Source organism: Rattus norvegicus, chromosome 10, assembly GCF_021556685.1.
Source record: "Rattus norvegicus strain SHRSP/BbbUtx chromosome 10, alternate assembly SHRSP_T2T, whole genome shotgun sequence".
In the NCBI taxonomy this organism is placed as follows: Eukaryota; Metazoa; Chordata; class Mammalia; order Rodentia; family Muridae; genus Rattus; species Rattus norvegicus.
The window spans coordinates 78,463,282-78,488,569 of NC_141543.1; the positions used below are offsets into that span (position 1 = coordinate 78,463,282).

The window sequence follows — 25,288 nt, forward strand, 5'->3', positions numbered from 1 at the left end:
ATTCTGAGGCTCTGCCCTCCTTCGTGCCCACTATCTCATTTGGGGAGCTCCGGGACCGAGAGGGACCCCTGCAGTCCCTCGAGCTGAGACTAGCTGAGGCAGAGACTATGAGGCAAGCGGCTCATCGACCCAGGCCTCCTTAGGACCGCCCAGCCACCCAGCAAGCAAGTGATCGGCGGCAGCGGAGGGAGAAGCTGGAGATAAAGGACCACAGTGGACCACTAGGGATCATTCCCAGAAACTCCTGAAGACCCTATCCAGGCAGAGGGGTCCTGATGGATGGCCAGACCCACAGACACTGAAAGACACACACCACTACAGCTACACGGGGCTTCACAACACCGAGATAGGACCAACGACAGCATCACATATTGCCACAGCCCTGCAATACAGACAGCCCCTACCCCACGCAGAAATAACTGGTAACTCTTAAATAGGCACAGACAGTGACACATAGCACCACCCTTCTCAACACACAAGTGGGGGTATTCATCCTCCAATCACACCATAAGACATCACTGACCTGCAGGGACAGACCTGGAGGCACACGTACACATATCTTCAGCCAGGCATTCCTGGTGGTGGCCTCTGCACCCTCCCCCACCCCAGGGACACCCTTGTCCCCCACACACGTACGCTCTCTCTCTCGCGCGCACACACACACACACACACACACACACACACACACACACACACACACACAAAACCATGAGTAAACATAGCTGACATACCCCCAGCTCTAGTCTGGCAACCCTGATACCTTCTGAAGCCTCATTCGTGGGTGGGAAGAGCTCAGCCAACCTCTGATGGAGCCTCAGTGAAGCCAAACGCTTACAGGGAGAATGGTCTAGTCTGGCATGACCCCTGTCAGCCTCCCTGCTTGGCTGGGTGATGTCCCCAGGTCCAGGTTCTGGGGCCCCTTGCCGAAACCATGGAGCAACTGACAACCCTTCCACGGCTTGGAGACCCTGGAGCTATGGAGCCATGGGCACTGCCTGCCTGGCAGCACTGGACTCAGGGCCAGGGTTGCAAACCTGGAGATGCATCTGCCAGCATTGCTGCTACTCCGACAGCTCTGCAGGTTAAAGGATTGAGGTCTGAAGAGAGTTCTGAGCCTGCGGGAGCCCATAGCCCTGGGCCTATCAGGAATACTGACCCTGAAGGGACAGAGACCGTGCTGCCCAAGCTGGGGCAGCAAGCAGAGAGCCCTGGGTACAGCTGCTCCAGGCTGGAGGGTGAGGATGCACAGGCTTATAAGGTAAGAGAGGTGGAGGAGGGCTGCAAGATGGGCCGGTCAGTCATAGCCTGTAACCCCACTGCCTTCATTTCTTGTCTTGGCATGTCTCTGTCTGTGAGTCTGTCTCTGTGCTTATCTGTCCTCCCTTCATTGGATGGGAATCTAAGTGGCCTCGTTCAGTTCTCTCTGGCTCTGCCCCTCAGTGTGTGTGCAAGTGACTCTCTCTGATTATGCTAGGTCTCCTCCACCACGAGCCTATCTGTTTGGGGATCTTGGGTATGTTGGGGGGTGTGGAGGTGGGCTCAGTGCTTGGGCTGAGCCAAAGAAGATTATGCTGTGGGTGGGTGTGAGCGTTCTCCTGAAGAGGATGAAGGAAGCAGGACTTGAGGGGAGGGCAGGGGACACTACAGACCCAGGATATCTAGAGGGATGGAGAGGGAGTTTGATCTGGCATTACCAGAAGGCTATAGGTAGAAAGGCAAGCATAGAGGAACAGCAGGAAATGTCCCAGAATGGTGTTGAGGCTTCCACTGAAGACATGGAGGACCGGGTTGTCCCTTTTCCTTAGGTCCTGGTAGTACAGCTCTCTGAAGGCCTGGGACGCAAGAGAGAACCCTCTTCACTCCTTGGGTTGTAGAGGGGAGATGTTGCATACGGAAGACTCTGGCTAGGTTCAGTAGGTTTCTGAGACACTGTACCTGGTCCTTCCCTGTGTCAGGCCAAGTTCAACATAGGCTTCGGGGACAGGCCTAATCTGGAGCTGCTGAGGGCCCTAGGAGAGCTGCAACAGCGCTGTACCATCCTGAAGGAGGAAAACCAGATGCTGGTGAGGCCTGGAGAGTGAGGTCTCCCTCAGCGCCCTGATCACCCCATAAACATCTCTCCAAGAAGGGAGGCACCCACGGGTGACATAATCATATGCCCCAACCCCAGTGAACCCTTGCTGTGCACTGCCAACCATTTTACTGTGTGCCCAGGCTCTAGCCTAGGACTTGGGTAATAGGAATGGGTCTGTGGGATTCTCCCTACACAGCCCAATTCTGGCTGACTTTTTGTCAGAGAAAAAGCAGCTTCCCAGAGACGGAGGAGAAGGTACGGAGGCTAAAGCGGAAGAATGCTGAACTGGCGGTCATTGCCAAGCGCCTGGAGGAGAGGGCACAGAAGCTGCAGGAAACCAACATGAGGGTGGTGAGGACAGACTTCGGGGTGGAGGCTTGGGTGACTTGGGAAGAGGAAAACCAAGGCTGGGCTTGGGAGTCATAGACTTACTACCCAGGAAAGCAAGAGTCCAGGGGCTCGTAAGGAAGACGAACGCTGGCCTTGGAGAGGTGTCTGGAGCTACCAGAGGGAAAGGGATGGATGAGGAGGCTCCCGAGAAGTCGGGGAGCAGAATCGGGAGAGACACGTGCTGGAGCTAGTTGCAGTCTCCTGCTGAGCTCATCTGGGGTGTGGAGCTGGAGTGGGGGCAGGGAGAAGACCCATCATAGTGGCAGCCCTGAATTAGCAGTGTCCTCAAGCCTAAACTAAGATGTAGTGTTAACGCTTTCGAGCCTAGTTGGGGACTGCCTGGATGGGGTTCAATGAGGATTCAGTTTCTCTGAGGCCCCAGACTGGATTTCTTCCCAATTCTCTGGAAGATGTGGAATGGGAGGTGTACCTTAAGCCCTCAGATGACCACTGGCTTTGCCCCACCTCTGGCTAGGTGAGTGCCCCTGTGCCCCGACCCGGATCCAGTTTGGAGTTGTGCCGTAAGGCTCTAGCTCGCCAGCGAGCCCGAGACCTCAGTGAGACAGCCACTGCACTGTTGGCCAAGGACAAACAGATTGCTGCCTTGCAGCGGGAGTGCAGAGAGCTGCAGGCCAGACTCTCTCTGGTGGGCAAGGTGCGAAGGGGCCCTTGGCTTCTCTTGCTGCTGGATCCTACACAAGGATGTCGGCTTGGAGTGTGGGATGTGGACCAGATGTTAATGAGATGCAAATGAAACGGAGAGGTGGAGGCTGCTCGGGAGTAGGTTCCCCTGGCAACGGCCCAGGTGGGAGTGGGGAAAAGGCGCCTGAATCAAAGGGGGTGGAGTCATTCATGAGTCCCAGACCTGGACATTTCCTGCTCCAGTCTTGAAGCTGTGTGCCAGTGGATCTGTCTGTAGGAATCCACACATAGTTCACACTTGTGTGAAGGATTGTTCACGAGAAATTTAGCACAGTGCAGGCACACTGTGAGCGTCCAGTGAACGAGTTGTTGTGAATGTCTGCCCACGGGCCAGGGGAGGCATGTGGCTGCATACTCATGCTTATATGACCAACCATATACGCATGGGAGGATGCGCACTTTCCCGCGTAGAGAACGGGACTTGCTGGAGGTGATCGGGGGCCAGGAACGAGCTGGGACTGACTCGACTCCTGGTCGCCCCACCCCAGGAAGGTCCCCAGTGGCTGCATATGCGGGACTTCGACCGGTTGCTGCGCGAGTCCCAACGGGAGGTGCTGCGGCTGCAGAGGCAAATCGCCCTGCGCAACCAGCGGGAGCCCCTCCGGCCAGCCCGGTCCCAGGGTTCTACTGCCCCCTCCAGCGTAGGGGCGCCGGCCCCCGGGGCCCCGGGAGAGGTGAGCGCCTGCACAAGGGCAGGTGTGTGAGTTTGCTCAGGTGCGGGGTCAGGGCGATCCGGGAATCTACCCCTGCCAGATACTCGGATGGAGACCCCGTGGTGACACGCACGCTTTCTCAGGGTCGAGGGAGACTTCCTGACTAGAGAACAGGGGCTTGTCCCAAGCCTCCCGTGCTGGTACCTGCGCTGCGCCCTACCCCTGGGGGTTTCGGGGTTCCTCCCTCCGCAGGCTTGTGCCCCACGGGGCCAGCCTGGCCGCCCCTGCCGTGTCGAAAGTGGTACAGCCCGGCCGCAAATCCCTGGTTGCCCTGGCAGCCGCCCGGGGCCCAGCCCGCACTGCCTCCTCCTGCAGCTGCGGTAGAGCGGGGACGCCCCCTTCAGCGTCCGCCCGGCGGCCAAGCCTGGCCCGGGTTATCCCGGCGGGGCGGTGCATACGACTCAGTTCCAGGTATGGGAGACCTTCATTGAGTGAGGGGCTAGGCAGCTCCTGCCTGGAGGGCCTGAACCCCATATTCAGAACCTAGGGGCCTGCTCCTATTTACCACCCTAGGTGGGCAGCGTTTATAGCCTCCTGGAAAGAAGGCAGATAGTGACCACGGGGTCAGGGTGCAGGAAGGGGTAATGCTGCTTGCCCAGACTCTGCCCCACAGTCTGACTGACCCATGGAGGAAGATGCACCGCCTATCAAAATCCATCCTCTGAAGTTTGCGGGGATAAATGGAAGGCTGATGGGGGGTGGGCTTGGCGGAAGCCAGGAGGGTCTGGTTAGGTTTACACTACTCTAGGCCAAGCTCAGACAGGATGATCCAGAACCCTAGCTCTAAGGACACCACATATATCCTTGGGGATCTAAGCAGTCTCCTAATTCTCTGCTAGTCACTGAAGGACGTCCAGGACAGTTATTGAGTGCAGAGCAGTGCCGCTGCTGAAAGCTAAAACGGGAAGGCTTTGGCCTGGATAAAGGACCCATCTCCCAGGGCACACATGGGTCCTGGGATCTCAAAGCACTGTGATCCACAGAGCCAGGGCTGCAACCTTTATCCTTCCATGTCAGCTGGAGATGTTGGGGGAGGTGGGCAGACAGCACCCCTCACCCACTTCCTAGGCAGAGATGTCATAGTTGACCCAGTCATGAGGGGCGATCTTCCCATTGGTAGGCTAGGTTGGGGACAGGCTGCTCTGAAATTCTGTTCTCTGGTGCCATGGCCCTGCTCCTGGATATTTGCAGACCGTACTTGAGGATGATGTGGAGAGCCCACAGGTGGTCCTAGGGGAACCAGAGAAACAGCTAAGGGTGCAGCAGCTGGTAAGTTCTAGGTTGAGGGCCGGAGGCAGTGAATTCTGGGCAGTTGTACCTTTGCCCATGAGAGGTCCTCGGTTCTGACCCCACAGGAGTCTGAGCTCTGCAAAAAGCGAAAGAAATGTGAGAGCCTGGAGCAGGAAGCCAGGAAAAAGCAGAGGCGATGTGAGGAGCTGGTAAGTTCCGGTCACCCAGGATCCAGCTCCACTTTGTCTTCCAGGCTCTCTCAGCTCCACTTGCACCCCCAGATCCTCAAGAACTGCAAAATCCTCTTGATCTTTTCCTGAGCATGGCAGGTTTTCGTACGAGGCCATGTCTGGGAGGGAGGGTCCTTCACTATGAGAGGCTGAGAAAAGGGGGCTCCAGCCCTTTCCTCAGCACTTGTGTGACCCCACCCCGCAGGAACTACAGCTGAGGGCAGCCCAGAATGAAAATGCCCGCCTGGTGGAGGAGAACTCTCGGCTTAGTGGGAAAGCCACAGAGAAGGAGCAGGTTCGGTTTCCACCATATCTCTGGAGAGAGTTGTGACACAGTGAGGCCTGAAGGTCTCCTCTTGGGGTGGAGTTTGAAGGGAACTGTCCACCCAACCCTTGGGTAGTTGCACGTGGGACAAAGTTTACACACACACCTCCCTGTCAATGTGCCCCCCTCTCCAGGTGGAGTGGGAGAATGCAGAGCTGAAGGGACAGCTCCTGGGGGTGACACAGGAGAGGGACTCAGCCCTTAGGAAGAGCCAGGGCCTGCAAAGCAAGCTGGAGAGCCTGGAGCAGGTGCTGAAGGTGAGAGGCCTGTGTAGGTGGCATCGAGAGAAGGTGGGCCCAGAAGCCATGTGTGGAGCTTAAGGGTCTGAGGGAGGTCAGGGGCTGCCAGCCTCTGTCCCTTCCAGCTTTTGTTTTCGTTCGAACAGAGGGCATCTGGAGCGGGTGGTAGCTGAGGTTCCCGGTCTTGAGTCTTCCATGGAAATGGGAGGGTGGGGGAGCTCCATCCTTGACTGGTCTTGTGTTTCAGCATATGCGGGAGGTGGCCCAGCGGAGGCAACAGCTGGAGGAGGAGCATGAACAGGCGAGGCTCAGCCTGCAGGAGAAGCAGGAGGAGGTCCGGAGGCTGCAGCAGGTGGGGTCAGGAGCAAGGGAAGGGTGGACGTTGGGTGGCTGAACCCCAACTTTGCCACCTACTCATCCAACAGCATTTTTAGTCTACCTACTGCCATGTGCTAAACACTGGGGAGACAGCAGGGGGGAAAATAAGGGTTCCTGACCAGCCAAGTGACCAAACGGGAGGGTCCTGAATGGGAGGCCAGTGTGGGTGATGTGGTGTGACCCTGTCTTAGAAAATAAGATTAATTCTATGCAGGGCGTGGCAGGAAACAACCCCTAACTTCACAAGATCCTGCTGGTGGGAGGGGTATTGGGTGTGGCCTCTAGCAGGTGAGCAGATGACAGAGCTGTGACAGTGGTCTAGGAGAGTGCAAGTAACAGTGGGGGTAGACAGGTAGACGGACCAGAAATATAGTTTGGGAATAAAACGTAAGATCCCTATTGTGTGACTCCCTGTTTACTTGAATCCGAGGGAGAATCGTTTTTCATCTCCCCCACCCCAGCATGGGAAGGATGAAGGTAAACTATGTCTGTTCTGTTGCTGTGACAGACACCATAACCGAAAAGTGAGTTAGGGGAGGAAAGAGTTAATTTTAGTTTATGCTTGTAGGTGATAGTCCACCATTGAGAGAAGTCCAGGCAGGAGCTGAAGCAGAGACTATGGAGGAATGCTCCTTACCGGGCTCCCTCTGTGGCTTTCCCCATGTCTTATGCTCGACTAGCTTTCTCTTCCCTTTCTCTTTCTTTCTTTCCCCATTTTTGAGACATGGTCTTACTATATTACACTGACTGGTCCAGAATGCTCTATGCAAAGCTTTGAATTCACAGAGATCCTTTTGGCACTGACTCTAGAATGCTGGGACTAAAGGTGTGCACCACCACAAGTGGTCCTAAGCTAGCCACTTATACACTTATACAACCTAGGGCTACCTGTGTAGGAATGTTGCTGCCCACAGTAGACTGAGCCTTCCTACATCAATTAGCAATCAAGATGGCACCCCACAGACATTCCCACAGACCAGTCTGATCAAGTCAACCCTTTAATTGAGAGTCCTTCTTTCCAGGCAACTCCAGGTTGTGTCAAGTTGACAAAAACTTAACTAAGGTGGGGTAACAACTTTGGGGGACAGGACACCTCGAGTTTCAAGTTTTGCAAGTTTGAGGTTATAATAAAACATTCAGACACACTACAGACAACTAACTGGACATGAGTCTGGAGCTATGAGAAGACTGACCTTGTGGGTATTTGGGGCCATGTTACGAGATGTCCAGAAGACAGCAGAGAGGATTAAGTGGCTTGTGTCCAGGGGCACCTTGACATTCCAGGGGATAGAAGACAGGAGTCGGGGAAAAGAGGCTCAGAGGGAGTCACAGACAGGTTGGCCTGGGGTCATCCACCAGAAGGGGGGTTGCTCCTGTTTAAAGTAGAGCTCAGAGTCTGGAGGAAACCCTATGGCCCCTGCCTCCCCAGACTCTCTCTCCTTTCCTCCCTATTCTGTGTCTCCCTTGTCTTTCTTGCCTCTCCCTCTTTTCCTCCCTCACACATCTTTATTTTCCACCCTGGGTCTACTGTGCAAGCCCCCATTCCGGCATTTTGCCTCTTCCTGTTTGTAGGCCCAGGCAGAAGCCAAGAGAGAACATGAGGGAGCAGTACAGCTGCTGGAGGTAGGGCCTTGGCGTGTACAGGAGAGGGAGGGAGAGGAGGGAAGGCCCTTAATACTCCCAGGCTGGGTGGAATCCCCTTTACTGGTGGCCTATTTCTTAGGCTTGGGTTCCTAGGGGCAGAGCTCTCGAGTCTCGTGGCAGTAGTCACCCACTGTCACTGATCTCAGAAGCTGCTTTCACTTTGAGATGACCTTCATACCAGCATCAGCTCACAGCACTGACAGTGGCATGCATCTGTCAGAGGCCCCTCATTTCCCTCCCTCTGGGTTATTGACCCACAGAGCTAAGTGTTCTAATCTCTCCATGCTTTCTTTTCTCACCAGTCTACCTTGGATTCCATGCAGGTACAGTCTATGATACCCTCCACATTCTGGTGTCCCCTCCCCACCCCTCTCATATCTCTTCCCTCAGGGACCAACTCTGATATCCAACAGAGGCAGACCTAAGACATCTGAGACAGGGCACTCGGACTGTCTCCTTATCCCGAACCTGCAACTGAGCCTGACAGATGCAGGGTCTTCCCGCCTGTTGGCTTAGACCATGAGGAAGTTCATCACCCATTGACTCTCGTTCCCCGTGACACTGTTAGTGGGCAAGCCCTTGACCTAGAGACTTGACTGGTCACTGAGAAAGTCATGAGAACTGGCCAGTTCTATCCAAAGACATCCCTAGCTTCCCAGGGAACCTCTTGTCCACTCCCTGGAGGGTAGGGTCACTGCTTGTAGAAGAAGGATGGGGCCCAGAGCTAAGAAAACTCCCGAGTTTGTGTTGGTGGTGGTGGTGATGGGCTGAGGAGATCCCTTTGGCCCATAAGTATTCTGAGGCAAGTGAGTCACTGGCCTGTGTCTGAGAGTTGGTGCTCAGGCTGGGGGTGGCGGAGACACGTGTGTAAACTAAAGCCCAGTGTGGCACTACGTAGAGCTGGCTAGTACTATACAGCTCTGCTAGGCTTGGCCAATCATAGTGGCTCTTGTTTTCAGGCCCGGGTTCGAGAGCTTGAGGGCCAGTGTCGAAGCCAAACTGAGCGCTTCAGCCTTCTGGCACAGGAGCTCCAGGCCTTCCGTCTGCACCCAGGTCCTCTGGATTTGCTCACTTCAGCCCTGGGATGTAATGCCCTTGGAGACCATCCACCACCCCACTGTTGTTGCTCCTCCCCTCAGCCCTGCCAGGGGTCCGGCCCCAAAGGTAAGGGGTCCTCCAGTGACATCGGTCTGGGATCCTCAGATCTGGGGACTTTGTATAGTTCAGGGAGTTCAAGATTAGAGGCCAGCCACTCATACAAAGCCACCTCACATGTTAAAGACACACTTCCTTAAAGTCAAGATCTCAGGCCGCTGGTCTGCCTCGAACTGGGAGTTGAGTCCTGTCAGTCAGTATCAGGGTCTTAGGAAGAGTCGAGAATTAAAGGTCAGTCAGATGTAGTGGCCCTAGCTCCACTCTTTTACCAGTCAATTGGAGTCAGCATGTTGCTAACTCCAATTCATATATATATATATGTGTGTGTGTGTGTGTGTGTGTGTGTGTGTGTGTGTGTGTACATATATATACATATATATGTGTATATATATATGCATGTATACACATACACACATATGTGAATATATGAATTACAGTGAGTTTCTCCTCAAAGATTTCCCTTACTATTAAGAAATCTAGGTATAAAGGCCAGACACCCATGTCCTGAAGGCTCCACCCTATTTTCTCACTCCCTCCTCAGACACAGATCCCAAACCCATTGGCATCTTCTCTTTAGATCTTGACCTCCCACCGGGCTCCCCAGGACGCTGTACCCCCAAATCTTCTGAGCCTGCTCTTGCTACTCTTACTGGAGTCCCTCGAAGGACAGCTAAGAAGGCGGAGTCTCTTTCTAATTCTTCTCGCTCAGAGTCCATCCACAACAGCCCCAAGTCCTGTCCCACACCAGAGGTTAGTGCTGGACCAGGGCCTTTGGGCTTGGGTGTTGGCTTAGGGAAGGGGTAGGGGTGGGTCCTGACCTCTTATGAAAGGAGTTAGGTGGTTACAGACCCCAAGCTAGGACACAGAAGGCCTCTGGGTTCCTCTCATGGGCATAACTCAGGTGGAGCCTGCTCTCTGGGGCCTGCCTACCAGCAGAAACTCTCTGGAGTCCAGAGAGGCCCCAGAGTCTCTCGTTTGGTGGAAGAGACAGTTTGGCGCCTGGTTCACATAATGAGTCTGTTCATACGAACAACCACAGTGGAAACCGTTGCTTCTGTGAGGAAGGACACAGGTTTCTGGATTCAGATCCCAGCTTTGTCTGAGGAAAGTCACACAGAGTGTCTCTGGGCTTTGGTTTCCTTATCTGTACACGTCAGGTAACAAACCTGCCTTGCAAGATTGTTGTGAGGGCGCCAGGAGATACCCAACGTATGGTAGCCATGGTTATTATTACGTTATCCACAGTTCTTCAGATGCCTTGTCCCTCTTTCTACCTATGAACCCTGCAAAGTGGAGGGCACAGGCCAGAAGCAACACCACTAACCGGGAGTTTCAGAAAGGCAGCCCTGGGCTTCTGCTGCCCCCTGGTGGGATAGAATGATGGCACTGGCTTTGGGCTAGCCTCAGGGGATCCTAGGTTCTGAGTCCCCTGGGGTTGAAGCAGGGATAAAACAAGGGGTGTCTTCCTTCCCGCTTCTAGTTCTTTACAATTGAGATGACTTTCTGAGTTTCTACCTTAGGGAGTCAACTTATCACAGATGCCTGCTCTTCTCTGACCTGGCTATCAGTCGGGTTGGGAGATGTTTTATTTCCTGGGTTGGAGCCAGGACTCAGAATAGGGTCCAAGTTGTCCTCACACTTGCAGACTGGAACAGCTGTGTGCTTCACAGACCTTCTGTCTCAAGTCTCATTTAGGAAAGTCCAGGCCTTGCAGTGAACGTTCTATGCCCCCTTCTCAAAGCCTCTGCTACTCTGCCTGCAGTGTCTTTGGCCTTGGACCTTGAACCCTACGCCTTTGAGAGGAACCAACTCGTTCTTCCTTCCCCAGGTGGACACAGCCAGTGAGGTGGAGGAGCTGGAAGTAGACAGCGTCTCCCTGCTCCCAGCAGCTCCAGAGGGCCACTCGGGAGGAGCCAGAATCCAGGTCTTCCTAGCACGCTATAGGTGGGTCCCTCTTGCTCACTCTGCCACCCTCAGAATTGGGGTACATGGAGGACAGATATGTATGGAGATGGAGACCCCTGGATGTAGTGGAGGGTGGTACACGGGTCCCGGCTGGATGCTGTCTTTATAGTACATTGAGGTACCGTGAGTGCTCGACTTGGCTATAATAGAAACTACACCACCATGCTTGGTGCATGACAGCTGGGTCTGGAGGTGGAATGGTAGCCAGTGTGGTTTTCCTCCTCTGCTACTACCCTGACAGCTACAACCCCTTTGAGGGTCCCAATGAGAACCCAGAGGCTGAGCTTCCGCTGACAGCCGGCGAGTACATCTACATCTATGGTAACATGGACGAGGATGGCTTTTTTGAAGGTAGGGGTCACTCTGTCCATTCTCCTCCTCCTGAAGACCTCAGTCCTCCCGGTTACGCCCCTCAGCACACTCAATCCAGCCCGGCTAAGGAACGCTCTGAGATTTGGGGCAGCCATCAGGAAAAGAGAAAATGATTGGTCTGGAGGAGGCCAGGGTCGAACAGTCCAGATGCTAGAAAGAGTGTCACAGGATACTTTGGCCAGATTCGTTTTTGTGCTAACGGGCAGAGAATGGCAGCGGAGTTTGACACTGGCAAAGAGTTGCAGTCAGGCATCTGTCTGCACTGGGTGCTGGACTCCAGTCAGATATGGGGAGAAGGGGTCATGTTCAGATCCCACATGGTCTTAGCAGGTGGTAGGTAGGTGTCAGAGCCAGGGCAGGACTGAGTTTCCGGGAGGCTGTCCAGGTCGTGAAGGGAGGGAGCCAGCCACAGGCCTGAGCATGCAGTTGAGGCAGATGTCTTCCTGAGACTATGTCAGCTGGTAGGACCTTCAGAAGGAATGAGTGCCACGGAAGTCTCTTCCAGAGTGCCACTGGCTGGCACTCTAAGCTGCATCCTCTGACAGTGGTAAGGTTAGACTGTGGAGTGAGTGTGCTTGGAGCTAGGCTGCATCTGTGTGCAGGGATAGGAACTGGGTCAAATCTGAGTGAACACCAAGAGTGTTGGGGCCTACCTCCTCCCTTTCCTGGGCTCCATGGGTAGCTCCTGGGAGTGTTGATCCCTGTCTCTGTATTCCAGACAGCTAACTCCCCATAAGAGTAGATGCTGAAGAGCGAGGTTAATGGCTTCCAGGAGAATTGTACTTAATTTATCTCTTTGTTTGTTTTGATCTTTGTTCTTACTGGGGTTGGTACCTAGGACCTTGTACGTGTGCACCTGTAGAGGCCGGAAGATAACATCAGATTCTCTGGAGCCGTTGTGGGTTCTGGGAACTGAACTTGTGTCCTCTGCAGGAGTGAGCGAATGCTCTTAACTGATCGGCCACCTCAGGTTTTGTTGCTATTTTTTTGTTTGTTTGTTTGTTTGTTTGGTTGGTTGGTTTTGGTTTTTCAAGATAAGATTTCTCTGTGGAGCCCTGGCTGTTCTCTCTGTAGAGATCTGCCTGCTTCTACCTCCTGAGTGCTGGGATTAAAGGTGTGCATCACAACTGCCTGGCAAAAATGATTGTTTTATTTTTCTGTGGATTGATGTTATGTCTGTGTGAGGAAGTCGGATCCTCTAGAACTGGAATTACAGACAGTTGTGAGCCACTGTGTGAGTGCTGGGAATTGGACCTGGGTCCTCTGGAAGAGCAGCCAACTCTCTTAACTGCCGAGTCCTCTCTAGCTCTCATGAGGTGTGTGTGTGTGTGTGTGTGTGTGTGTGTGTGTGTTTGTGAGGTGTGTGTGTGTTTGTGAGGTGTGTGTGTGTTTGTGAGGTGTGTGTGTTTGTGAGGTGTGTGTGTTTGTGAGGTGTGTGTGTGTTTGTGAGGTGTGTGTGTGTTTGTGAGGTGTGTGTGTTTGTGAGGTGTGTGTGTTTGTGAGGTGTGTGTGTTTGTGTGGTGTGTGTGTGTGTGTGTGTGTGTGTGTTCAGAAGCTCAGAGTCATCCTGGGCTACACAGTGAAGGCCAACTTGGGCAACATGAAATCACAACAGAATAAAGCGAAACAAAACATCAAAGCCCAGCGCTATGAATGTCTACATGCCTCCCACCTAGATTTTACAGCCGTCTATACCTTCCATGTTTGCTTGATCTGTATGTAAGTGAAAAAAAAGTCCACTTTAAAGTGGGTTATGGATATCATGACATTTTTCCTAGAATAGTTGGGTACTCATTCCTTCAGGACACAGATGCTCTCCCAGGTCCTTACAGTGCCAGCATCACCTGGGAGCTGCATAGAAATCCTGAAACTCAATACTTCCCAGGCTTCTAAGGATCCCCATTCTTTTTTTTTTTTTTTTTTTTTTTTTTTTTTGGTTCTTTTTTTCGGAGCTGGGGATCGAACCCAGGGCCTTGCGCTTCCTAGGTAAGCGCTCTACCACTGAGCTAAATCCCCAGCCCCTAAGGATCCCCATTCTAAGTGATCCATACGTACAGTGTCAACGTGCTGAGGGGTGAAAACCCTGTCACCACACCCACAAAAGCTGGTAGTAGCTATCCAATTAAAATCTTGATTGCCCTTGTATCTTAAAATCACCAGCGGGTAAAGGTTGACTGGAATCAGATACTTAAGCAGAAGCCATTGAGAGAACACATTACCGGATCAGCTTTTCTTTGCTTCCTCTTTGTCTACCCTTCCCCTGCTTCCCCCTCCCCCGCCCTTCCTCTGCCAGGGGAGCTCATGGATGGCCGAAGGGGCCTGGTCCCCTCCAACTTTGTAGAGCGTGTGTCTGATGACGACCTCCTGTCCACCCTCCCTCGGGAGCTGGCCGATTCATCGCATAGCTCTGGCCCTGAACTCAGTTTCCTGAGTGGAGGCGGGGGTGGTTGCAGTAGTGGGGGCCAGAGCAGCGGGGGACGTAGCCAGCCCAGACCAGAGGAGGAGGCTACGGGAGATGAACTCAGTCTGAGCCCCCCACCAGAGGGACTGGGTGAGCCTCTGGCTGTGCCTTACCCCCGACATATCACGGTTCTCAAGCAGCTAGCCCACAGTGTGGTGCTGGCTTGGGAGTTGCCTCCTGAGAGAGTAGATCTACGTGGCTTCCATATCTTTGTCAATGGGGAACTTCGTCAGGCCTTGGGGCCTGGGGTGCCCCCCAAAGCTGTGCTTGAAAATATGGACCTGCGGGCAGGGCCCCTCCATGTGTCTGTCCAGGCCCTAACCAGCAAGGGCAGCTCAGATCCTCTGCGCTGTTGCCTGGCTATGGGTGCTGGAGCTGGGGTGGTACCCAGCCAGCTACGGATCCATCGGCTGACAGCCACATCTGCTGAGATCACCTGGGTGCCAGGGAATAGCAACTTGGCCCATGCCGTCTACCTCAATGGAGAAGAGTGCCCACCTGCCCGCCCCAGCACCTACTGGGCAACCTTTTGTAACCTGAGGCCTGGCACACTCTATCAGGCCCGAGTGGAGGCTCAGATCCCATCTCAGGGGCCTTGGGAACCAGGCTGGGAGAGGCCAGAGCTTCGAGCTGCTACCTTGCAGTTCACCACACTTCCAGCAGGTATGGATGTGGGGATAATGACGTCCCCAGAACCCAGGGGGCCAGGCCACCAGTGCTCAGAGGGAGACTGGCCTTGTATGCGTTCTCAGGGATGGGCTATCACTTCTGTCAGGGAGAACCCTACTTTGCTTCTTCTTGTGCCCCACCTCTCCCAGGCCTGCCTGACGCCCCTCTGGATGTACAGGCTGAACCAGGACCCTCTCCTGGAATTGTAATGATCAGCTGGCTCCCTGTTACCATTGACGCTGCTGGTACCTCCAATGGTGTCCGGGTTACAGGCTACGCAGTCTATGCTGATGGGCAGAAGGTATGGCTTGGGGACTCCAGCTGTTTAAGCCTAAGGGGCAGCATGTGGGCCCTTCCTTACTGTGCTTAGTTAGAAGCCTATCTTCCTGGCCTGGCAGAGATATACAGCCCCGGCCATTGGGCACCATAGAGTAAACCCATTAAGAGCATGGGTGTTGGCAGCCATCGAAGGACTGAAATACTTGTACTCTGAAGCCATGTGGTCAGGAGGACTAAGAAAGGGGGTTGGGGAAATGCTGTCAGTGTTCTAGCAGCAGCTGTCCATCCTGACCCCTCCACTTGGCTCTCTCAGTCTCCCTTCCCTGTTTTCCCTCTTCCCTATAGATTATGGAGGTGGCTTCCCCCACAGCAGGCAGTGTGCTGGTGGAGGTGTCCCAGCTGCAGCTGCTGCAGGCCTGCCACGAGGTGACTGTACGCACTATGTCACCCCATGGCGAGTCCACTGACTCCATCCCGGCCCCTGTTGCCCCAGCCCTGGCTTCTGCCTGCCAGCCAGCCAGGATGTCCTGTCTCTCACCACGACCAAGCCCAGAGGTCAGAACACCCCTTGCTTCAGTCTCCCCAGGGCTTGGGTATACCAGCCTTCCCCTCCGGCATCCTGTCCCCCATGGAACTCAAGATTCCCCTGCAAGCCTTTCCACAGAGATGTCCAAAGGGCCCCAAGAGGAGCCTCCGGTCCCTTGCTCTCAGGTACTTACTCTTAACAGGAAGCGTCATGTGCAGATTGAAGGAAGGGTTGGAGTTTGAGCTCATTCTCGATGCCATCCATCGCAGGAAGAGGCTGGGTCAGCTGTGCATCGAACCTCAGAAGAGAAGAGGGCTATGGAGCCAACTCTGGGCCAGGAAGGCCCTGACCCTGTGGCTCCCTTCCTGGCTAAGCAGGCAGTGGAGTGCACTTCAGGAGATGCTGGCCCCACACCTTGCTCTACCCAAGAAGAACTGACCCAGAAGGAGCCAAGTACTGAAGTCTGCCACCGGGGAGATCTGGATTCCGAGCTGAAACTCAGATCTGAGGTATAGCTGGGACATGCTGTGTAGAATAAAGACTTAACCTCGTTAGCTCCCTGTGTTTGTCCTCTCTCTGGCCTGGCTCGGATGCCCTCCCTTGCATTGTGTTTCTGCTTCTTTGTTGCATTTTTCTTGATTTTGTTACATGTTTCGCTTTCTGCATTACCTTCCCCCACACCTACCATTGTGTGTTCTAGCCATGGCTCTCCCCTTCTCTGTCCAGGGACCCTTTATGATTCTGGTTGGGGCTGACCCTTCCTAGAGCCCTTCCTGATTTTCCTTTTTAACTCTGCCCTTTTTTTTCCCATTTGATATTCCTATTTGGGGGGGGGGCACGACACACTCACTCTGTAGTCCAGCATGAACTTACTCTAGCTTAGGTGCGTCGTCACCCTCTTGCTGTAACCTTCTGAGTATTAGGGTGGCAGCTGTTAAGCACCTGCCTTGCCTTTTACAGAAAGAAGGTATGTCAGAGCTTGGAGTTCACCTGGTGAATTCCCTTGTGGATCACAGCCGCAACTCAGACTTATCAGACATCCAGGAAGAAGAGGAAGAGGAGGAAGAGGAAGAGGAACTGGGTTCCAGGCCTTGTTCTTTCCAGAAGCAGGTTGCTGGCAACAGCATCGGGGAGAATGGAGCCAAGGTAATGGGGTGGGAGTGGGGGCTGGTGGGTCCCAGACCTCATGTGCTCCACAGGTCTCCACTCCCGTGGCAGCTGCTCCAGCAAGTCTAGGTGTGTGGCCTGGGTCCAATCCTAAAGGCTGGATGTGAAGAGGCTCAGGGCGGCTGCCCTGCTGGGGAGTGGGGGAGGGGAGCACGTTTCATTCTTTCTCTTAGTCTCCCAGATGTAGCATCCTAGTCCTGGGAAACCTCAGACAGAGCCTTGTGCTGGGAGGCTCCGGGGAGGGAATGGAGAATTCTCTCTGACTGCCCCGGCTTGCTTTCTCATGCTATTGCCCCGCAGGGACCTACGCCTCCTCTGTTCAGTCTGGACATGTGTATGACTTTGGTCCAACCACTGTCCCTCTGATTCCTTCCTCTTGGCAGGAAGCTAAGGGAGGGCTGGGTGTGTGGCCCCAACCCCAGGCCCTCGTTGAAGGGCAAAGGTCCCAGACCTCTCATCTTTATCGTGGATGTCTTTTCCTTGCCGCTCTCTTCTCCCCACTCCCAGCCCCAGCCAGACCCCTCTTGTGAGACTGACAGCGACGAGGAGATCTTGGAGCAGATACTGGAGTTGCCTCTCCAGCGGCTGTGCAGCAAGAAGCTGTTCAGCATCCCCGAGGAGGAAGAAGAGGAGGATGAGGAGGAAGGGCTGGGGAAACCAGGGCCCAGCAGCTCTTCCCAAGACCCTAGCCAGCCTGAACGTGCATTGCTAGGTCTGGACTGTGAGAGCAGTCAGCCCCAGGGACCTGGCCTATGTCCCTTGTCTCCTGAGCTCTCCGGGGCCAGGGAGCACCTGGAGGATGTGCTAGGAGTAGTTGGTGGAAACAGCCGGAGGAGAGGAGGTTGTTCCCCTGAGAAACTCCCAAACCGCAAACGACCTCAGGACCCCCGAGAACATTGCAGCCGGCTTCTTGGCAATGGCGGGCCCCAGACCTCTGCCCGACCAGTCCCTCCACGGGACAGGGGCAGCCTCCCTGTGATTGAAGGCACCAGGGTTGGACAGGAGCCTGGTGGGAGAGGGCGGCCGGGTCTTTCCCGGAGGTGTCCCCGTGGCCCTGCTCCAGAATCCAGCTTGGTCAGCTGCCTCTCTCCAAAGTGTTTGGAGATCAGCATTGAGTATGATTCTGAGGATGAACAGGAGGTGGGCAGCGGGGGTGTCAGCATCAGCAGCTCCTGTTACCCCACAGATGGGGAGGCCTGGGGCACAGCGGCCGTAGGAAGGCCCAGGGGACCTGTGAAGGTCAATTCGGGCTCCAACACCTACCTGCGCCTCCCGGCCTGGGAGAAAGGGGAACCAGAGCGGAGAGGCCACAGTGCGATTGGCCGAACCAAGGAGCCGCCCTCCCGGGTCTGTGCCCACTCCCCGCTTTGGGCGGCCCCCTGCCTGCTGCTGCCTGGTGGTTCTGCTTGCTGCCCACCAGCCACTCCCATTCCACGCGCTGCCACCTCCATCAGCAGAGCTGGGGCGGGGCCTCCGGGCTGCCTCACCTGTCTCCTCCCACCTACATTCCACTGCTTTCTGCTTCTGCTGAACGGAACTGGGATGCACACTATTCTGTTATCACTGGCTGCCCGCACATGCCACCTTGGGCAGGGTGGCCCCTTCCTTTGAGTAGCTAGTCGTGTCTTCAGAACACTTGACTGTGATGCCATGTCCAGAGAGTCACCAGCCCTGATGCTGATGGGAGACTGTCCTCTCACATTCTCCTTGGCCACCTCAGACCCCTCTACTGCACTCATCCATTGGGGAGCCGGGCACCTCCTGCCCGTCCTCCCGTCGTGGAGGCGTCTGGTGCCTCGTGAGGCTGGGCCAGGCCCCTGGAGAGGAATTCTGTGCTCCTGTTCTGACGTGTTGCTTACGCTGCTGCCGGGGCCAGAGCCGGGGAGCGTGGGCCACTACAGGGGATAGACTGTCACCTCTGCCCTCTGTTGCCCTCTCTTTGCAGGCAACAGAAACTGGGGAGTCCAGAGGGCAGGACAACTCTGGGCGGAGAGGACCCCAGAGGAGAGGGGCCCGGGTGCTTAGGACTGGTACCACTGAGCTGGGTGAGCACCTGATGTGGCCGGGATGGATCTAAGGGAGCTTTTTCCTACCTTGGATGGAGCTCGCTAAGTCACTGCTGTGTCCCTAACCCTCTCCACAGCCCCTCCAAGGAGCCCCCAAGAAGCACCATCTCATCAAGACCTACCCTTGAGGGTCTTTGTGGCTCTGTTTGACTATGACCCTATTTCAATGTCACCGAACCCTGATGCTGGAGAAGAGGAACTGCCCTTCAGGGAGGGCCAGATCCTCAAGGTGACCGACTCACCCCATGGGGACAGAGCTCCAGTCTCTAGCCAGAATCTTCTCTGAACTTCCTCTTGCATAGAGTTGAGGGAGGGTCAGAGAGAATGGCTTTCTAGAGTCTGATGGCTGGATTCGGACTCTGCTTCTGCCTATGTAGCTTTGAATAGCTTGTAGAACCTCCCCGGCCCCGGTTTCCTCTGTGGTAGAGTGGGAATGGTTCTTGTGACTTCCAGAGTTGCCTGCAGAGTGAATGATTCAGTGTACACGCAGTGCTTCAATGTGCCATATGGTCAGCACAGTGGGACGATCTGCTGGTTGATATTAGCATTTTTATTATTCCCCCAAGTATTGATGGAAGGCTTTTTGCCGTGCTCTGGGGCTGGAGATCCAGCCTGGGGTACTTTGAGATAAAGGTTGTGTAGACAGCCGGAGGAGGAGATACTGAGGACTTTCTCAAGTTCCTCTTAGTCCTACATCTTAGCTCGTGCCTTCTCCTCTGCTCCAGTCTGCAGAGGAGAGCATTCCTCTGCAGTTCTAAGTGGGGTGCCACCAGGCATCAGGACTGGGGTGCATGGAGAGGCCAGAAGTAATATTGAGACTCCCTGTCTTCGCTTCCAGGTGTTTGGAGACAAAGACGCTGATGGTTTCTACCGGGGCGAAAGTGGGGGCCGCACAGGCTACATCCCCTGCAACATGGTGGCCGAGGTGGCTGTGGACACTCCAATAGGGAGACAACAGCTGCTCCAGCGAGGTTTCTTGCCCCCAAATGTCCTCACCCAGGGCTCGGGTATGACCTGCTGCTGCTGTTCCTCACCCATTACCACCCATGCTTAGTTTTTTTTTTTTTTTTTTTTTTTTTTTGTTTGTTTGTTTGTTTGTTTGTTTTTTTCAGAGCTGGGGACCGAACCCAGGGCCTTGTGCTTGCTAGGCAAGCGCTCTACCACTGAGCTAAATCCCCAGCCCCCCATGCTTAGTTTTAACCCGGCCCCATCCTTGAGAGATTCTTTGGTCTGTGATGGCTCCAGATGCCTCCTTTGTCCTGCGTTTGGTGAAGCCACTGGAGCCCAGCGTAGCTTCCCCCGCCCCTCACCTTCCTGCAGCTGGCCCCAGGGTGTTGCCTGTTGAAGTGATTAAAAAGATGCAATTTAGGCCCTGACAGTCAGTTTCCCTCTTATTGCACATATGAGGCGCAGGTCCTTAAGTGAACTCATGTACAAGATGCAAATAAAATAAAAGGGAGGAAAGACATTAGCTCAGAAAGCTCAGAGGGTAGGAGCATGACTTAGAGCTCCTGCCTAATATGCAAAGTCCTGCACTGGATTCACAGCATTGCAAAACAGGACAACCAGGACGAGGGAGCTCTGGGAGTGGCCTCTAGCCTGCCCTATTCCCCGACTCCTGCCTCAGTTTCTCTCTTAGATCTATCTACCTTCCTCCATCAGGGAACGGTCCCTCTGTGTACCCCTCAGCCCACACACCTGGGCCTCCCCCCAAGCCTCGCCGGTCCAAGAAAGGTAAGACCCCAACATCCTGTGCTACCTATGGCCCCTCGTGTGGGTTGGGGTGTGGTGGCACCATGTGACACCTGTAGGATTTTGAATAGTCGGAAGGATTAAAGCAGACCCCCCAACCCCGTCTACCAGCTCCAGTGGGGGGTTGTTGTGGCTCTGTGTACCCTGAAGCGTGTTGCTTCCTGGCTCTGGGTCCCAGTTCAGTACTGAACCAAAGGCTTGTGCTGATGTTCTGAGTATCTCTCCCCCTGGGCCCTTCACGGGGAGGGTGAGGAATCTGTCTGTCCCGCACCACCCCAGCCTGGGACAAAGAGGGAAAGGCAAGCAGGACTCAGAGGTACCTTCTGTCCACAGTGGAGCTGGAAGATCCTGCACAGCTCTGTCCAGGTGAGGCGCCATCTCTGGGCGAGGGTGTCTGGGGAGAGGTGGGATAGGCAGGCCGCACTCTTCAAGTGCGGACAGTGGAGTGGTGGTGGGGTTTGGGGGTGGTGGCCACAGGACTTCCGTGTAGAAGACAGTGTATGGAAGAGATCAGGAGCCTCTTCCCTCCCTCTACAGGTCCTCCTAAGCTGATCCATTCTGCTGCCCTGAAAACCTCCCGACCTATGGTGGCTGCATTCGACTACAACCCTCGGGAGAACTCCCCCAACATGGATGTGGAGGTGAGAGCCTACAGATGATGCCCCGTGTTGGGGAGTGGGGTCCCAAGGCCTTCCCAGGTCTGATGTCTGCCCCTTGCTCTTTTCACAGGCAGAGCTGCCCTTCCGAGCAGGGGATGTCATTACTGTGTTTGGGAATATGGACGATGATGGTTTCTACTATGTAAGATCCTCATGGGGGGAAAGAAGCTGTACTGTACTCCCCTTCTCCGGCTCACTCCGGCTGGGCAGGCATAGGAGCAAGCCTTTCTCACAGAAGGCTGGAGGAAGGAGCCCAATTACTTCCTTTAGTGCTGATACTGGCCTCAGAGTGCTCGCCAGGGTCTCAGGGTCGAGGGACCGGACTGGGAACTTCTCAGTCTCATCAGCATCTCCTCCTCAGGGGGAACTGAATGGACAAAGGGGCCTGGTTCCATCCAACTTCCTGGAGGGCCCTGGGCCTGAGGCAGGCGGCCTAGACTCTGGGACATCTCAAGCTGAGAGTCAGGTTAGTGAGGAGCTGAGCTGCCAAATCAGCATTTCCTCTCTACCCTGCTGGTGTGCTGGGTCTGGTATAGTATGGTGGAGATTCTCGGAGGCCCGAGTCCATGATACAGAGAAACACTAAGTGCCCCAGCAGAGGAGGGCTCCACTAGGCCACCCTTTCCTCCTATATGTCCCTTTCTGCAGAACAGTGATGGCATGGCAGGGACCCTGCTTCTCAGGCCGTCTGACCCAACTGATGATACCCGGGGTGGATGCAAGTGAGGAGCCCCATGGAGAAGGACCTCTGCCACTAGCCCGTTATGCAGGGTGCTCCCACCTTGCTAGGTCCGGGTGCCTCCAGGGTACCATGTGAAGCCAGTTGCCCTGCAAGGCCTAACTACTTAGGTCCTCTCTACATGGGTGTCCTTGGGATGGGTAGAATGCAATTAAGTGTCCAGACTCAGAGAGCAAGAAGGGCGAGGAGAGGCCAAGCTTCCACTAGAAACCCCATTCAGTGGCTACAAACACAAAGGCTGTGTCAAGCCGGGGCCACGAGGTACCTGAGCCCCTTGGCGACCGACGGAGAGCACGCAGGCCTGTTGGTAACCCATCTCCTCTCTTTGTTCCCTGTTCTCAGAGAACGAGGAGGAGACGAGTCCAGTGCTAGATGGAGATAGATATTTGTAGAGAGAGCAACATGTAAGTGGGGGATTGGCGTCCGTGTCTCATGCATCCTCCATTCCCCACCTCACCTCACTAGACTTCATCTCAAGTGGAGCTGATGAGTGGGGGAGGGAGATCTTGCCATGAGCCAGGTGTGGGTATGGGATCTCCACTCTCCCTGCCTTGCCTTTACCCCGGGCAGTGCCAGCTAGCTGTCACGGGGTGGCATGTCATCCTAAGCATATGCACTTAGCTGACTCCTCATGTTGTCACGCAGCTTATAGAACATGGTGTAACACTCACGTTCTGACTCAGTGATATTATGATACTATAGGGCTGTGGTATTATAATATTGCGATTATTATTGGTGACAGGGAAGTGGCACAGTAATGTCACCAGTAATAATAGTCTTCCCACCCTGGTCCTCAGTGATTCAAGCTTAGAATATCACTTTTAGAATATCTGCTTTTATTCCTGTCTCCTAAGTCTCTTTGCTTAGGATAAAAGGGAGAACTTGATCGTTGAAATCTGTAGGCATCCTCGAGCTATTCTTGTTTGGGGTTCAGTGAACCCTTCTTTTGTTTCCCCAGCCTCCTCTCCCTCCCAGGAGAGGGTTAGGAGTGACCATGAGCCTTGGCTGTAAATGTATTGTCCCTTAGGACTGGACAGACTCGCTCTGTACGACCTTTTGTTTCCTCGGCCATTTCATCCATGATGGTGGCAGCAGTAATAGGTTTGGTTGTGTACCCAGTCCCTCAGCTCTAGTCTGGGCTCCATGGCTGGTTTTGGCCAGGAACCTGCCAAGCTCTTGGAAGCAGTGGGGGCTGGAGAGAGAGAAATGAGAAAATGCGGTTTCATTGCAAGAGTTGATAAGGCTGTGCCCAGGTCCAGGTGACGTTCATTTGGGAATAGTTTCCTGGTGACTACTGGGTTGGCCCGATTTCCTGCCCTCAGGTCACCAGAGAGCACTGCCTGATGGACCTGATCAGGAGGAGACTCAGCACTGTGGGTTGAGCAGGGAGGAGGGTTATCAAGAAGGTGCCCAGGGAGGGGCTGCCTGAGAGTCCCCTCAGGGGCCATTCAGGGCAGAGCCTCACTCTCTCTCCCTGGCTTGGTTCTCCAAAGACCCCTGGAGCACTGTGCCTACTGCTTTGATGGAGGTGGGCCTGTCTTTTTGTCTGTGAGGGTGTTCCTACCTCTAAGTCTCTTTGTCTTAGCTCTTCCTCCCTGGGTGGAGCGATAGATGGTGTGTGAGAAGGTGGCTCAGCTTGGCACCTACAGTGAGGGCCCAGGGAAAGGAAGGGGCTCATCCAGAGCTACCAGTGACAAAGCAGAGCTCAGATCCTGTCCCATGGGATGTCCTTCTGTAAGCAGGGTCTCATTATCATCTCCCTTCACCTCCATGCTACGTTTGTGTGTGCGTGTATCTTGTGAGTGTGTCTGTCTGTATGTGTGTATCTGTATGTGTCTTGTGAGTGTGTCTGTCTGTATGTGTGTATCAGTATGTGTGTGTATGCCTTGTGTGTCTGTCTGTGTGTACTGTATGTGTGTGTATCCATATGTGTGTATGTCTTGTGAGTGTGTCTGTCTGTGTGTATCTGTATGTGTGTGTATGTGTGAGTATAGTGTATCTGTATGTGTCTTCTGAGTGTGCCTTGTGAGTATGTCTGTCTGTCTGTGTGTATCTGTATGTGTGTGTATGTGTAAGTGTATGTGTATCTGTATGTGTCTTGTGAGTGTGCCTTGTGAGTATGTCTGTCTGTCTGTGTGTACTGTATGTGTGTGTGTATCTGTAGTGTCTTGTGTGTGTGTCTTGTGAGTGTGTCTGTATGTGTGTGTATGTATAAGTGTATCTGTATGTATGTGTGCTATGAGTGTGTCTTTGAGTGTGTGTATCTGTGTGTGTCTGTAAGTATGTGTGTTTGTGTGTATCTGTGTGTGCGTGTGTGTGTGTCTGCAGCAGCAACAAGGTCGGAGACAGAAGAACAAAGGAACGAAGGCCTGGGTAGGAGGAGCTGGCCCTGGCCTTACCCTTCTTTCTTATATTTCAGGACTCTAGAGTCATCATACAAGGGCCTCCAGTGCCCCCAGGCTGGCACTATGCCCTCAGCTCTGGAAGTTCCTCCAAGACCAAACTGGGGGAGTCGCAGGGCATAGCTGAGAAGAAGCAGGGTCTCCTCGCCAAAGGAAAGGAACTCCTCAAAAGGCTGGGCTCCAGAAAAGACTGAGGCTGTCATCTGTCCTACAGGCAGACGTGGCCCCTGGGAGCTCCAGATCAACTCAGTGTCTGGACAGGGAAACCCAACTCCTGTTCTCTGAGCAAACTGGCACTCAAAGGGATCCAGGGGACCTGGTGAGGGTGGAGTGACTGCATCTTTAGTAAGGAGCCCTCTAGATGGGCTCTTCCAGCGGGGAACTGAGCCCCAGAGTAAGTAATCAAGCACCAAGCACTGTCAGATCAGGACTGGACCCACGCCTCTGGATTCCCAGTCTGTCCTCCTAATCTACTCCTGATTTCCTACCTTGTTCTGTAGGTTCCTTCTTGGTCTTCTGCTCCAAGGATAGGCCCTGGGTGGAGACAGGGACCACTCTAAGGATGGCTCTGGCTGTCCTCGTTTGCACTGGACTGTCCCCTGGGGCAGGGGCAGAGCCATGTATATATGTACATACTCAGTGCCTCAGTCCAGCTCCTCCATCTGCTTCACCCCACAGGCCAGGGGAGGAGAAAGGCCATGCCAAAGCGGGCCTGACCCCACCCCATAGTGCTCCACCCCTCCCTGCCCAGGCCACCTGGCCTCTGTGTGATCCTATCCCCCCAAACCCAGGGGACCAGGGGGCAGAAAGCAGGAGTTGGGTTTGCCTTATTTTGCTCATTGGATTCAACTTCTCTCTTGCATCATTTTCTTCCAGTCCCTTTGGGGTCCAGGGGCTGAGAGAAAGGACGGATTTATACAGCTATTTTCATACATTCCCTGTTCGGAGTGGGTAGGGGTGTCTCCCCTTACTCTAACCATCCCATCCTCCTCCCCTTGTCTGGGCGAGTCTCTTTGCATGTTTTCTTTGCTGTGGTGGGAGATGTTTGATTGAACCCTCACCCCTACCCTGGTCTCCAGGGGTGTTGGATGGTGGGGGCATTTGTTTAAAAAGACATTTTACTATAATAAAGTCTATTTTCACAAAATTGA

General features: G+C 54.2%; 1 protein-coding gene across 11 annotated transcripts; it reads left to right on the forward strand.

Moving 5' to 3' along the window:
* Tspoap1 (TSPO associated protein 1) lies at positions 1–25,288 on the forward strand. Of its 11 annotated transcripts, none has more exons than XM_087570686.1 (32): positions 1–1,258; positions 1,956–2,063; positions 2,297–2,425; positions 2,940–3,119; positions 3,655–3,840; positions 5,071–5,148; positions 5,235–5,318; positions 5,545–5,634; positions 5,799–5,921; positions 6,151–6,255; positions 7,854–7,904; positions 8,228–8,248; positions 8,885–9,089; positions 9,658–9,830; positions 10,909–11,024; positions 11,287–11,396; positions 13,711–14,541; positions 14,697–14,848; positions 15,172–15,537; positions 15,622–15,861; positions 16,313–16,498; positions 17,027–17,866; positions 18,465–18,564; positions 18,663–18,814; positions 19,424–19,592; positions 20,248–20,319; positions 20,617–20,703; positions 20,875–20,978; positions 21,067–21,138; positions 21,358–21,462; positions 22,078–22,139; positions 24,155–25,288. In XM_087570686.1, the coding sequence occupies exons 1-31, from the start codon at positions 932–934 to the stop codon at positions 22,105–22,107; spliced, it is 5,592 nt and encodes a 1,863-aa protein (XP_087426812.1). In that variant the 5' UTR covers positions 1–931; the 3' UTR covers positions 22,108–22,139; positions 24,155–25,288. The 11 variants fall into 11 exon arrangements, 10 of the variants coding, with proteins under 10 accessions (XP_087426812.1, NP_001406492.1, XP_087426810.1 ...); NM_001419563.1 differs by having other exon boundaries at positions 20,671–20,703; XM_087570684.1 differs by lacking the exon at positions 22,078–22,139.